The 14,425-nt window shown below is 51.1% G+C and overlaps 1 protein-coding gene across 2 annotated transcripts in view; it reads left to right on the forward strand.

The window, feature by feature from the left end:
• Nucleotides 1–14,425, forward strand: part of BCAR1 (BCAR1 scaffold protein, Cas family member) — a 66,857-nt gene that overhangs the window by 31,729 nt on the left and 20,703 nt on the right. For both annotated transcript variants that reach the window (XM_084812182.1, XM_084812184.1), the window contains exon 2: nt 6,378–7,010. In XM_084812182.1, coding sequence (XP_084668308.1) covers nt 6,378–7,010 — 633 coding nt within the window. The remainder of the gene's footprint in view (nt 1–6,377; nt 7,011–14,425) is intronic.

Raw genomic sequence — 14,425 nt, forward strand, 5'->3', positions numbered from 1 at the left:
TGGATTTGGCACAACGTGGTCCTGTTGGGAACATTTGCTCCGAGGAGACCACAAAACACAAAGTTCTTATTTTTCAAAACAAATGCATTCATTGGGGGCTTAATTTATTTTTACACTTTTTAACTTACAAATCAGCAATACATTAAGAATGAGAGGGGAAAACCCCAAACTGAAATGAATTCGATGGGAAGTGACTTCTAGTCGAGGCTTTTATGTGCAATTGCCCTGCTCTATTCATAGAATTTTACTGGGGTGGGGGCAGATTACAGATGTGAAGTGGGAGGGGGAGGAAATTGAAAAATTGGGGGGAGAACCTGGTGGTTTCCCCCCTAAATTTTCCAAAAACCCACGAGGAAAAAGTGTGTGTGTGTGTCTGTGTACGTTTAAATACATTTCCCTCGCCCCATTTTTTCTGGCTCTTTTCCTGGCCTTCATGTCTCTAGTCCAGACACTGTTGTCTCCCATTTGCAGTCCTCCTGTGTTTTCCCACTAGTGCTTCTGACTTTTTCTTCTTATCACAGAAAAACTGATGATGACAGAAAGACAGAATAGCTGCACAATGCCTTTTGATTGGTAGCTCTAGGAGCCCTGTGTCTGGAAGTGCCCATGGACATCTAAAATGTAAAAGGGCCAACCCAACCACAGTACAATGATATCTTCCTGTATTATTCCTAATAACAAATGAAGTTCTACATCTCCCTTCCCCAGCCTGGTGCCCACCAGAGGTATTGGACTACAACTCTCAGCATCCCCCAACCAGTAGGCTGTTTATACGTAATGAACCTTGTTATTCCAGTACTTTGAAAAAAATGCTCAATTTTCAATAAAACGCTTATCTCTCTCTTAACTTGTTCATATATGCTGTTTTCCAAATGCTTCATGATGGATCAGGTGGGTCAGGCCCCCATTTATAGCTTATGGCTGCTGTAAACCAATGAACAACTTTTTTATTTTATTTGAAGTATTTTTATCCCATTCCTCAGTCAAAAAGGCTCCCGAAGCAGCTTACATGCCATCAGTAAACAAGATAGTCCCTTGTAAGCAGGCTTACAATCCAGAATGTGTGACATAAGAGCAAAAAGGGATGGGAAGGGAAGAGGGAAAAATTACAGTAGCCTTTCAGCAGGGTGGAATGGCCCTGCTTATCTCTCTGTATCGCCTACTGGAATGACTGGTGGTGGTGACGGTTGAGGGAGGTGGAGCCTTTATGAGGGAGGCCTTTCAGTCTGTCAGTGATGCCTAAATCCCCACAGGTTAGGCATCTGGTTATCCTTCAGGTATTTTGGATGATAACTTCCTAAGTCTTAGCCAGCATGGCCAATGTTCAGGTATTATGGGCACTGTAGTCCCCCCAAATATGAGGGGCAACCGGTTACCTACTCAAATAACAAAAGGGGACTACGAACGAATCACACAGAATAACATAACCAGCCATCTCTGTGATATATTCCAATATTAGTGTTCACAACCATATGATTTTAGGAAGGAAAGGAAAGGTTCCTCCTGTGCAAGCACCGAGTCATTGCTGACCCATAGAGGGACGCCGCTTGTGCTGGCGTTTTCATGGCAGACTATAGCGGGGTGGTTTGCCATTGCCTTCCCCAGTCATTGTCCCAGAGAAGAAGGCCAGGATCTCTTCTTGATCATCCCAGAGCGCAGGACACGGAATAATGGCTCAAGTTACAGGAAGCCAGATTCCAGCTGAACATCAGGAAAAACTTCCTGACTGTTAGAGCAACACGACAATGGAACCAATTCCCTAGGGAGGTGGTGGGCTCTCCCACACTGGAGGTGTTCAAGACGAGGCTGGACAGCCATCTGTCAGAGATGCTCTGACTTGGATTCCTGCGCTGAGCAGGGGGTTGGACTCGATGGCCTTGTAGGCCCCTTCCAGCCCTGCTATTCTATGATTCTATGATCTCCAGCAAATGCTGTTCACTGTATTTTTAACAAGTAGGCGTTGTTTTTGATGGTATCTAATATTATACTAATAATAGTAATGCCATTTGTAGCTTGTATACAGCACTTTCAAGTCATGCACTTTCAGTTACCCTTTCAACAACCCTGTAAGATGGGCCAGTATTATTATCCCCATATATCAAAGATTTTTGGGGTGGGGGTGAACGCTGAGAGGCAAGTCGCCTGCTCAAAACCACAGAGCAACTTTGTAGTCCAGGTTAAATTTGATCTGGGGCCTTGATGGCTCACAGCTCGTGCTCTCTTGCAGTCACAACCAGGGTGCTTTGTGATAGCGGGTGACTGCTGCATGTGCATGCGCATGTGTGATGTGCGTGTTGCATGCATTCATCCAGATAAGTGATTCCTCCTTCACCTTGGGCTGTTACAGCCTTCTCCACCATGAGGAACCATTGGCCATGCTGGCTGGGAATTATGGGTATTGTAGTCCAACACATCTGGGCAGCACCAGGTTGGGGAGGCTCGGCTACTGGCTCCCCCATGTATGCCCTTCCCAAGTACAATCTGATGTGCTCTGGATGTTATCTGTACTACTTCTAGCACATGACTGGCACTACTTTACTAAGTCTAATTCTGGGCTGGAAGAAGTGGTGTGTGGTCAACAATACTATTGCTGGAGGAAGGGATAGGGAGTGTGCGCGTGTGTGTGTGACAGAGCCGGTCTTTGTGGAGCTGTACATCAGCTTGGCCAGATGCTTCGTGGTTACATTTAGGCACCCAGGCCAGGGTTGTGAACTATAGCAACCCTCCCTCTTATTCCCTCCCTCAGATCTGTGCATTTGAGGCCCCTCTTCCATCTGCCTTTTGTTTCTTTTCTGTAGGGAGAGTGGGTTGAGAATCCTGTTGCTTACAGTTTTTGAGCTTCCAGATTGTCTTCTATTCCAGGAAGCCTCTTCTGGTAGAGTTTGGGCAAGCTTGGATAATACTTCAGATTAAGAACATAGGAAGAGCTCTGCTCTTCCTGGAGGTGTTGGACTACAACTCCCATAATTCCCAGACCAAAGACCTATCTAGTCCAGCATTCCCTCCACATAACAACTAACCAGGTGCCTCTGGGAAGCCCACAAGTAGGACAGGAGTGCAATAACGTCCTTGAAAGCTGGCTTCAAAATTGTAGACAAAATAAGACTTCAGTGCAATCGTACATGTAGGACATGAATGAAAGATATCCCTAACATTAACAGAAAACATTCTGCTCAGCTCAGTGGTCAAGAGAGAACAAGCTGGCAGGGGCGGGGGCGGCTTATGTCCTGGCAAGAACCCACAACAAGCCTCTGGGTGGAGTTGGGTCCCGTAGCCATGTGCTCTAGGAGGTGGGCATGAGTCCTGGGCGAGGCTGGTGAGTCCTGGGGGTGCCCAGTGGACGCACAGCCTTTGAAGACTTGGTTTTGGAGGCTGCCTGAAACATTTTCTTCTCATTTCGCGGAGGGGCCACCCGCCGTCCGTTAAGCTGTAAACAAAGTGCTCTAGATGGAGAAAATGTACCTCTTGTTCTCCTGGGAGGAAATGCAGTACAGGAAGCCTGGACGGACACAGAACTAGGAACCATGTTAAGGATGGGACAAGCGCTGGGAGCAACGCTGTTTGCTGTGGTCTGCTGACCGGCATCTCACTAACACATGAAGTGTATATTTCCCAACTGAGTAAAAATAATGCCTGCTCACAAACCTTTCTGTTTGTGCCGTCCCAAGACTTAACTTTCCACATACAGTCGCTCTTGGAGCGAGCAAAGTCTCTTCTGTGAACTAGCGTGGAAGTGAGCAAGTGAAATATTTTGCCAAAGCAGCCAAACTCCTTCAGAGATGGCCCTCTGCTCTTGGGCACAGGGCTGGCACCAAGGTCGGCGTGGCCAGGCACTTGCCAAGGGCCCACACCCCAGCAGGGGCCCACTGACAAGATGCCCTTGGAGTTGCTCCTCTCCTCTTCACCATGGCAACCTGCTTGTTCACCTTCCTCTTGCTGCTTTGTTTGCCCGCCTTCCGCTCTGGCCCAGACAGTGGTGGTGGTGAGGAGAAGCAGGAGAGGCCACGGCCTGCTTGCTCAGTGCCTCTCTGCCTGTCAAGCAAGCAGGTGGGAGCAAGGATGGAAAAGGGGAGGAGGAGTAATAGCAGCTGGTGACCGTGGCGGTGAGAAGGCAGGCTTGCTGAGAGAGGGGGCCCACTGAGCGAGACCCTCAAAAACCTGGAGCCGACACGCGGCTGTACCGGGAGTTGTAGTCCAACACATCTGGAGGGTGCCAAGTTGGGAAAGGTCGACATGCAGGCATCAGGGGCCGGCAAAGGCCTCACTGTCCTGCTCTCCTTTCTTTCTGGCTGCATTGGAAACGCTTGCCTGGGGAAGCGAGGCCCGTCCTACCGCTGGGCGAGGCCAAAGGGAATTCTCTGGTTGACTCACAGCTCTGGCACGTCCTGCCTGGGAGAGGAGGCGGCAAGCCCAGTGCGTGGGCTAGAAGGGGGGTCCTGGGCAGCCCCTGGGGCAGGCAGCCCCTTCTGATAAAGCAGCTGGGCCAAGATCAGCTCTCCCCCCCCCCCAGCTGTTGGATTTTGAATACTTCACAGTCTAGGAGGAAAAAAAGACTCCAGCTAATAAATGGTTATAACACTGGCTGTAATTTATTGGCTTCACATTCTTTGAACTGAAGGGAGAGCAAGTGTGTTCACACCGGTATGCTGCGAAAGGGGAATGGAAAGAGAGCATCGGGGAAGCCAGGTGGGGCAGGGAGTGACGCACAGAACTTCTCCTGGGCTGAGCAGGGATCTGCTTGTGCAGTGCACGGCACGCTCCTGTGCACTGCAGTCCTGTACACACATGTGCCTAGGTGTAAGTCCCTGGAACTTGCCTCTGAGAAGATAGCGCATAGGAGTGCGCTCTTCGGTGTCCTCAAACTGCTTTTTTTTACTCAAAGCAGGACTGGTTTGCTTGTGTGGCCCACAATTACGTGACGTTTGTAAAAAGAATAAACTGTGTTTAAAGCTTGTACCATCCCTGTTGACTTGCTCCTGATTAAAAATATGCAAGTGTGTGTTCTTCTTGATCAGGGATGGGGAACACAGGGCTCTCCAGATGTTAGCCTCCAGCTCCCATCAGCCCTGGCAGCATAGCCAGTGTTGAGGGACGATGGGAGTTGCGGTCCAGTAATAATTGGAAGCAGTTGAGGCTGGTGGTTCCCACAGTGGGGAGGTGAATTCGCTCCAGGATTCTGTCAGAACCAGTCAGAACTCTAAAGGAGCTATCTAAGATCTGAAGCTATCCTTTCGAGTTCTGACTGGTTCTGACAGAAACCCGGAGCGGACTCACCACCCCACTGACATCGGAGCCACCAGCCTCCACTGACTGGGAGGCCACGCATTCTCGTTCCCTGCTCTTGATGCAGTGTGTTTGTTTCTGCAAGAAAATGTGTCAGTGTTCTTGTTCAGAGTTCCACCCATGCCCCTTTCCAGTATGCGCCGTTCAATTCTCTTTCCATCCCCCCTCTCCCCCCCCACCCTGCTCCTGGTTTTACACACACACACACACACACACACCCAACGGATTCTCAAGTGTTTGTGGACACTGAATGTGCTCAGTCTTTATTGGGCTCTCCCCACTACTTTGGGGTTTCCCCCCTACAGATTTTGGTACACCTCCTTGGATCCCCCCAAGGTGTGAGAGTAAAGAGTATCCCTCATTTTAATTCTTAAAGAAAGGATGCCAGAGGGGCAAACTACACAAGGCATGCCTGTAAATAATGCATTATTAATTAATAGTAATTAATTAATTAATTTCAGTAATTATACAATACAACTGTTTTGTTCTCAGTGTCAGTAAACGGGCAGGAAACTCTTAGAAATGTTTTCATTACTGCAGGGGTGGGGAACCTTACGGTCCAAGGGCCAAATTCCATTTTGGAGAAGCTCTTGGGGGCCGCATTCCGGTGGTGGGTGGGACCACATGCCAAAGAGTTGTGGCCAAAATGCTAACAACACCAGCCTTTTTTAGCTTAGAGCTCTTCCTGCCATTAACTAAGCCTTGGGAGAGGTATTTCACCTCTTAGAATGGGGGAAAATGTGCAAAAGCCACAAAATGATTGGTGGTTGGGGGACAGGGGAGCCACGGGGGGTGGGGGTGGATTTGGCCTTCAGGCCTGAGTTTCCTGCTTTATGAAAATGCAGACCTGGGAACATGAGAACTTGATTGCAACAGAGGGGCTGGGAGGGGGGCTGCTTTCTGCCCCATCCCACCTGCCTTCTGAGGCATGGCTCATGTGATGCTGCCTGCCAGGTTCGTGGCCCCGTTTGGCTGCTGGCTGCTGGCCCCTTCCTACACAGCCAGAGCAGCATCTAAGCCCCTGCCTCTTTCCTGCCGCCGCCCATCTCCCGGCCCACCACTCTCAACCTGTCCTCTCTCTCTCCTTCTTGCAGAACGTGCTGGCCAAGGCCCTCTACGACAATGTGGCCGAGTCGCCGGACGAGCTCTCCTTCCGCAAGGGCGATATCATGACGGTGCTGGAGCGCAACACGCAGGGCCTGGATGGCTGGTGGCTCTGCTCGCTGCACGGGCGGCAGGGCATCGTCCCGGGCAACCGCCTCAAGATCCTGGTGGGCATGTATGACAAGAAGCAGCTGCCCAGCTCCATCCAGGGCCAAGCTCAGCCTTTGCCACAGCAGCCGCCGGCACCGGCTGGACCAACCCCTCTGACTTATCCTCACCCAGGGGGCTACTCCCCCCTGTCTCCTGCATCTCAGTACACCTCTATGCACCCCTCCTACCTGCCCCAAGAGGACAATGTCTACCTGGTCCCAGCACCAAATAAGGCCCCAGGGACACTCCACCACAGCCCGTTCCAGTCTCCTCCGGGCAAGCAGCCCGCCGCCTACCCAAAGCAGAGCCCCCCTCAAGGCCAGGATGTGTACCAGGTGCCGGCCGGACCCGCCAGCCCGCCCCAGGACATCTACCAGGTGCCCCCAGCTCCCTCTGGGCTGGGGCAGGACATCTACCAGGTGCCACCTTCTCTGGATGGGAGGGGATGGGAGGCACCGAAGACCCAAGGAAAGGTAGGCTGCTCCCGGTCGGACGCTTGCGTCTCCTGTTTCTTAACCTTTAGAGAGCACGAGCTGTGTGCAAGGGGGGCAGAAAAGGGCAGCCAGAACGATCACAAGAGCGCAAGAAGAGACCTGCTGGATCAGACCAAAGGTTCCTTCCGTCCAGCCTTCTGTTCACACAGTGGCCAACCAGCTGCCTGTGGGAAGCCCACAAGCCGGACATGAGTGCAAGAGCACCCTCCTGCCCATCATCCCCAGTAACCGGTGCGCATGAGCATACTTCCTCCAATACTGGAGGTAGCACGTAGCCATCAGGACTAGTAGCCATTGATAGCCTTCTCCTCCAGGGGTTTGTGCGAAGGAGCCCTCCCTTTTCTCTGTCCTATCCACCAATCAGCTTCATGGGATGATCCTACTCAGTTCTAATATTATGAGAGAGGGAGACAAATGTCTCTCGATCCACTTTCTCCACACCATGCATGGGCACTTTCCCTATGAGTAAAGGCTACGGCGCTGGTTGCTTTTTAATTTTGAGGCATGGCTGCAATCCTGTGCACACTTACCTGGAAGTAAGCTCCATTGAACATGGTAGGACTTACTCCTGAGTAAACACATTCACTGCACAGTAAACACTGAAAGAGTTGCACAGTAGAGGTTTATAAAATGATGTATGGTTTGCAGACATTTTTCTCTCTTTTTCACAATATTAGGGGGTCATCCAACGAAATTCATGACACTATATCCAGGACAGACAAACACAAGTGCATAGGAAGCTGCCTTGTGCTGAGTCACCCTTGGTCCATCTAGCCCAATACTGTCAACGCTGACTGGCAGCAGCGGCTCTCCAGGGTTTCAGGCAGGATTCCTTCCTAGCCCTACCTGGTGAAACTGGGGATACAAACTGGGGCCTCCTGTATGCAAAGCAGGGGCTCTACCACTGGCCTGTGGCCCAGCATAGGAAGCTGCCTTGTGCTGAGTCACCCTTGGTCCATCTAGCCCAATACTGTCAACGCTGACTGGCAGCAGCAGCTCTCCAGGGTTTCAGGCAGGATTTCTTCCTAGCCCCACTTGGTGAAGCTGGGGATACAAACTGGGGCCTCCTGTATGCAAAGCAGGGGCTCTACCACTGACCTGTGGCCCAGCATGGGAGTACTTCTTCACACAAGATAAAATAATTTGCTGCTGCAAGATGTTGCGAAGGCTACTACTAGTTTAGATGGCATTAAAGGGGGATTGGATAAATGCATGGAGGATAGACAGGTCCATTAGTTCAGTCAGCCTTTCTCCACCTGGCGCACTCCACTTGGTTCCAGCAAATTGGTGCTGGGTGCTTCTAGCTTCTGCTGCAAACATACAGAACCAGTTTCCCCCGAGCCCAATCCAGGAGCAAAGAACATAACGCAGCACACGCATTCCACAGTGAACTCAGCACTGATCATACACATCTGTGCATTCTTAGTTTCAGTGAACATTAGCAGGGTTCTGTTCTCACAATCGGCTGGTCATCGTAAATGTTTCGCCTTGCTAATGTTGGCAGAGTTGAGGTACGTGCATGGATTGTTCGGTGTTAACCGTGCTGAGGTGAGCAGTTTTCACAAGAGCACCGATCAGGCTGAGATGAGTTTCTTTTGTGTGAGCCCTCTGCTATTACTGTTAATTATTTATATAATTCAGGGTGCTTTACAGAGAAACAGGAGCAAAGATGCTTCCGCCCCAACAAGCTTACAGTCTAAGGCCGGTAACCTATCCTGCCCGACCACTAACAGAACCAGCCGCTGGTGCAACGAGAAATTGCGGTTTTAGTAACATCTGGAAACGAGCGGCAATGCTTGTTTCTGGAATGGGGCAGGTGAGTGGAACTCCCAGAGGGGCGCTCCGCGGATATCCTCCATTTTGGAAATGAGCGTTGCCGCTCATTTCTGGGGTTACTTTTGGACACGCTGGTGCCTGTTGTGCAAGTGGCTGGTTCCGCACGTGCAAGAGAACCAGCAGCAGCCGTATAGGATACTGCCCTGACAGTGTAGCCCTATACATGTCTACTCAGAAAAAAGGCTCACTGACTTCAGTAAGGCTTACTCTCGGGTAAGTGTGTACAGGGTTGCAGCCTAAATTTCAGAGGTAGGCAATATGATGGAGGCAAGTGAAATGAGGTCAGTAGGTAATATTGCACCCTTGACGTGGGTGGCCCTTTATGGATTTATTTGGGTATATTATAATTTGACAAAGGGGAGACAGTGGAGGAAGGTGAAAGAAGAGTTTCTCTCTGCGCCCTATGTTTGGTTTACATTTTTATTTGAACTTACCTAATTTCACACTTTTGAACTAGTATGCAAATTGAAACTCAGCCAGCCTTCAAAATTTGCACTTCTCTGAGTTTTGCACTGGAGTTTTCCAATTAAAAAATGCATATATTGGGGAAAGTGCACACAAAAATGCATGTGTTAGCGAAAATAACATTAAAAATGTTATTCCTAAAAATATTAGGAAAATTGCACGTACAAACTGTTGGTGTTTGGCAACATTGGATTCATGTATTAGGAGAAATGCACACAAAAATGCATAGGAAGTTTCATGCAAAATTTTAAAAAACATCCTCAAAGTTTGGGAAGGACCAAATTTAAGGTGGGAAAAATTAGAAACCGAGTAACCAAAATTAACAGATTCAAACATCCCTAGAAGGGAGGCAGGGTAAAAGGGGATGAATGTGTGTTAGTTAAGTGACAGGGGGTGCTTTCAGATGAGGTTTTTATTGTGCAAGCGCCCTGCCCCATTGATGGGATTTTCCGCGGGGATCCAGACATCGTTGTCTTCCACTTGTAATGCTCCTGTATTTTCACACGCCATCTTCTTTCTTTCCACAAAAAATCCGTTGAGGAGGGAAGTGACATAACAGCCTTTTGGTTGGCGGCGCCAGGACAGGGGCTCTTCCGTCTAGACGCCCCCACGTACTTCGGCTTAGTTAAAATAGAAGATGGGCGCGAGGGGGGTGTGCCAATGATCCGCAGCCAAGGTGGGCTCGATGCCATTAATGTTCCTTTGTCCCTGTGAGGCTACTTCTCTAGAGCACAAAATGAGTCACTTCCGCAGGGCCAGTGAGGTCCTTGCTTAAAAATGAAACGAAACAGCCCTGCAGTTTTAAGGCTTTCATTGCATCAATTAATTGCCGGCGTCTTCCTTTGATGGCTGTCCATAACTCGGGCTGGCCTTGGAGGTGCTCGTATCGGGAACTTTCTTTTCCCGGAGCTACGATGGGTCTGTTTACGTAGCCTGCTGCCAGTGACTCAGCTGCTCCCGCCAGCAACGGGGCTCCTGCGGGGCCCAGGGACCCCAGCGGCATTAGAAGCAGCCACTGAACTTCAGATGGCAAAGAAATGCTGGGGCAGCGGAGGCTGGTGGCCCAGACATCAGTGGGTGGCTCTGCACCTTGGAGAGCTCCTCTAGAGTTCTGACTGAAACCCGGAGTGGATTCACCGCCCACTGACCTCGGAGCCATCCGCCTCCACTGTGCTGACATCTGGGGCAGGCACCTGCCGGTCCCACACCAGGGCTGCTGTCCTGTTTGCAATGTGGCGGGGGCCGGTGGGCCGGCGCACGGTTTTTATTGGTATTCTGTTTTCAGCCGACATTTAATGTGGTGTTTTATTCTTTTTATTCACGGCTCTGGAGTCTATTTCGATGTGGAGCGGTATGCAAATGTTGTAAACAAAACGCATCAATAAGCATCCGTACAGGGCGCAGACGGACCCCTTCTGCTTTTAAAAGCCCACGGCTCGCCAGAGGGACGGCAGCAGCTCGCGTTCTGGGGCAATTGGGTGTGGGGGCTCCCCAAAGTGGGTGGTGTGCCTCTTGCGCAGAGCTCCCTGGCGGGAGGAGCCAACGCAGCCTCGCCTCTCTGTTCTGCTCCCTCTGCTGCGGGGCGGCGGAGGCAGCGCACCAACAGGCACCGAGGCTCGGCCGTGCCGGGGGGTTTCCACCCGTGTGGCTTTCCCCTGTGTGGGGTGTTGCAGCCGGCTGCTGGGAGCGGTTTCCTGTCCCTCCCTGGGAAAGGAAATGACCTCCCATGGGGCGTGGGGCTCCTGCTCCATCTCGGAGGCCCCCTTGTCTTGACTCCTGGGCCGTCCGCTGTCTGGATCCCGGGGCGGGGTGGGGAAGGCCCCTTGTAAGCGTTTGGAAAGGAGGCCTTCTGAGCCCATCCAGTGCTGTTGCTTTACCTCTGGCTGCTAAATCTGCCAGTGCAGAGGAAGCGTCCCTTGAGGGAAGGCCCTGCTTCGGGAAGGGCCGTGGGGCTGTTAGGTTTCGACCTTGGGACCGAAGTCCCAGGCCCAGCAGCTGGGGTGGCCCAGATGGCCAGCCAGAGACCGACAGAGGCAGAAGCAAACGCCGTTGTATTCCTTGCTCACGATGGTGCTTTGGCTGAAGTGAGTTTAAAATGCAAAAACGCACGTGCTTGGCGTATTTTTTCTCTTAAATCAGGCAAACAGTTTTGTTGTTCCAACCTATAACAAATGTAGAAGTCGCTGTGAAGCATGAAATGGAGGTTGCGGGGGGGGGGGGGGGATACTAGTCGTGTGCTTCACAACTGAAGTAATACACATGACCATCTAAATGTGTGTGTGTGGGGGGGGGGGCAATACGTCCAGGCCTAAAATCACCCGGCTGCAGCACTGGTGAGGGGCTGTTGGTGCGTGCCTGGTCCAGGCTGAGCCCCCGAGCCCCCTCCCCCTCGCCGCTCCTGCGTGCTTGTCCTCCGTGGAGCTGCTGACCTTGAAGGAGATTCGGAGGGAGCAGGCTGGGCAGAATGGGAATGATTCTGAAAGTGCCGCTCCGGCTTGGCCGGCAGCCAGCATTGCCTGCCAGGTTCCCGCCCACACCTCTCCCTTGCTGCGGTTGACCTTGTTGCTTTTCCTGCCTTTGAGGGTAGGCCAAAGGCCATCAGCAAAGGGTGTGTGTATGGGGGGGTTGAATAGGATAGGGGGTGTAACATACAGTGGTGCTGCATGAGTGCCAGCTACAGAAAACACCTTCTCCCAGCAAGCTGCATTCCCCCCCCCAAGGAAAGTTGTGCATGATGATGATGGTGAGGCAATGTGGCGTAGTGGCGAGAGTGTTGGACTGGGACTTGGGAGACACGGGTTCAAGTCCCCACTTGGCCATGAAGCTCACTGGGTGAATTTGGGCCAGTCACTGACTCTCAGCCTCACCTACCTCACAGGGTTGTTGTTGTGAGGATAAAAATGGAGAGGACAACAACCATGTCAGCCGCCTTGGGTTCCTTGCAAGAGGAAAAAAGGTGGGATATCAGTGTAGCAAACAAATAAATAAAAGTGTTATTAATTTACATTTTTGAGGGCATCGCCAGTTGGGCAGTATATAAATTAAATAAATAAATTTGTATATCATCCAACCGGCAGATGCCCTCGGGCCTGTTTACAATCACAGAAAGCCCAAGACAACAGCAAAATAGCAGCCAAAACAATAAATACGACAATGAAAATATCAAGATATTAAAACTATTGTAATCCTATTGGATCCACCCTTGATGCTCATGATCCTCTGAACCTGGAGCCTTACTAGTATCCAAAACAGAGTGGAAGGCACGCTGTGCCTCCCTCTCTGCATTTCAGCTAGATGGGTGTTTTTGCCCATCTAGCTGAGGCATCGGGGAGGGGGAAGGACGGAGGCTGGAGAGCCCTGGGGATATGGCGCAATCCATCTCCCCCCATCCCCGCCACTGGCACCCTTCACTCCGAGGTCGCTTTTGCAGCCTCAGAGAGGCAGCGGGTGTAGTTCTCTCCATGCTGGCTGCGAGGGAGAGGGGAAAGAGGCAGGGAGCTCAGACTCCTGGGTCCGAGTTTGGAGCACTGTCTCTGACCTCGGATCCAGGAATCTGAAGTATCATATGGCCCCTCAGACGCTGTCTAAGGGCTGTAGGATTGCTGTCTAAAAATATTATAGAGCCATCAGTGAAATGGATAATGAGAGTAATCGATTAACAATGAAGCGCCTGCAGGAAGAGGAAGGTCTTAACCTGGCATCGAATTCAGCCAAGTGCCCCCCTTCTGTGCTGCTTTGGCCACAGTGACCTGACAGATACCCTGCCCTGGGCCTTCAAGGCAGAAGAGTCTGGAGGAGACACGGTCATCTCCGTGCGCCATCACAGATCCAGCTCTGGGGTTGTGGCACATCGCCATGAGCAAGCAACATGCTGTTGTAAAATTAATGCTTAACAAAGAAAATAACACCAAAGGTTTTATGTTTCCATTAAATCTTTTCATTCGGTGCACAAATAAGAAAAGCCCCATTTTTTATAACCCTGTTGCTTTAATTGGTGTCCTTCTCTGACCCAAACATGTCCGGGTAATATGATTGTCTACATCTCTGCCCCTCCATCCCTGAGAATATATATCTGCCAACTGAGAATAACACTTCATGCATCTGCTGATAACCTGTCCTTCAAAAGCTTCTGGCACAATGCACTTGTTAGTCTTTGAGGCAGTGTTGGACTGCAACACCCATCATTCCCAGCCAGCATGGCCTATAGGGTAGACCAGATAAACGGCTTCCTCCAAAAGCATGTTGAGCTGCTGCTGCCTTCTCCAAGATCCTGCCCCAGAAGGTGAGAGCAGCGGCTGGGCGATGGTTAAAATCGCCCCGATCCAAAGAGGGTTTCCCAAGGAATGGATGCACAGTTGCCTCTTCGAAGGTGGCCACCCCCACCCTCTCCCTCAAGGAGGCATCAGCGTCATCTTGGGCTCACCCAGTCAACTCCCTGGTTGCAGCCAAGATGGGCAGGGGTCCAGACTGCAGGTGGCTGCATGCGCCTCCGAGCACTTGGCTCACATTCTCCGGCCCCCATCGCTTGGAACTGACCCCAGACAACCAGACTAGATGGGGCTCTGGACAGCCCACTAGAACTGGCGATAGGGTGGCCATTTTATAGGCGACAGTCCTCTATTTGAAGGGCTCTCCTGTCCAGTTCCAGTTTAAAGAAAACGAACCATACACACTCTTGCCCATCGACACTTAGTGCCTGGACAACAGACTGAACAGGCGGGTATGCAGGTCAGCTAGTCACCGTCTCCCATGCTATGGTGAGATGTGCTGCATTTCTATTTAAATGATAATGATAATTTCTGCATTTGCATCTATACATACACATGAGCAGGTGCAAACTCTGTGCAAATCCCTGCCCTCGTTCCTGGTGATGCATTTCCTCAAGTTCAGGACAGATAGGAGCAATTTTCTCCTTACAGTGCCTTGCAAGCCAGAACAGGCCTCCGAGGGCTGATTTAGCTGGCAAGAGCTGGCTTGTGTGAAGAGCGCCCACGCTGACCTTGTAGTGGAATTCCCGATTTGCCATGGTGTGTGGCACTTTGCGTTTGTGTACACGCACGCAACTCGGAGGACGCGCAGCCTCCCATCCGGCT

This window comes from Heloderma suspectum, chromosome 8, assembly GCF_057233095.1.
Source record: "Heloderma suspectum isolate Gila_16-S chromosome 8, 16-S_ref, whole genome shotgun sequence".
Lineage (NCBI taxonomy): Eukaryota > Metazoa > Chordata > Lepidosauria > Squamata > Helodermatidae > Heloderma > Heloderma suspectum.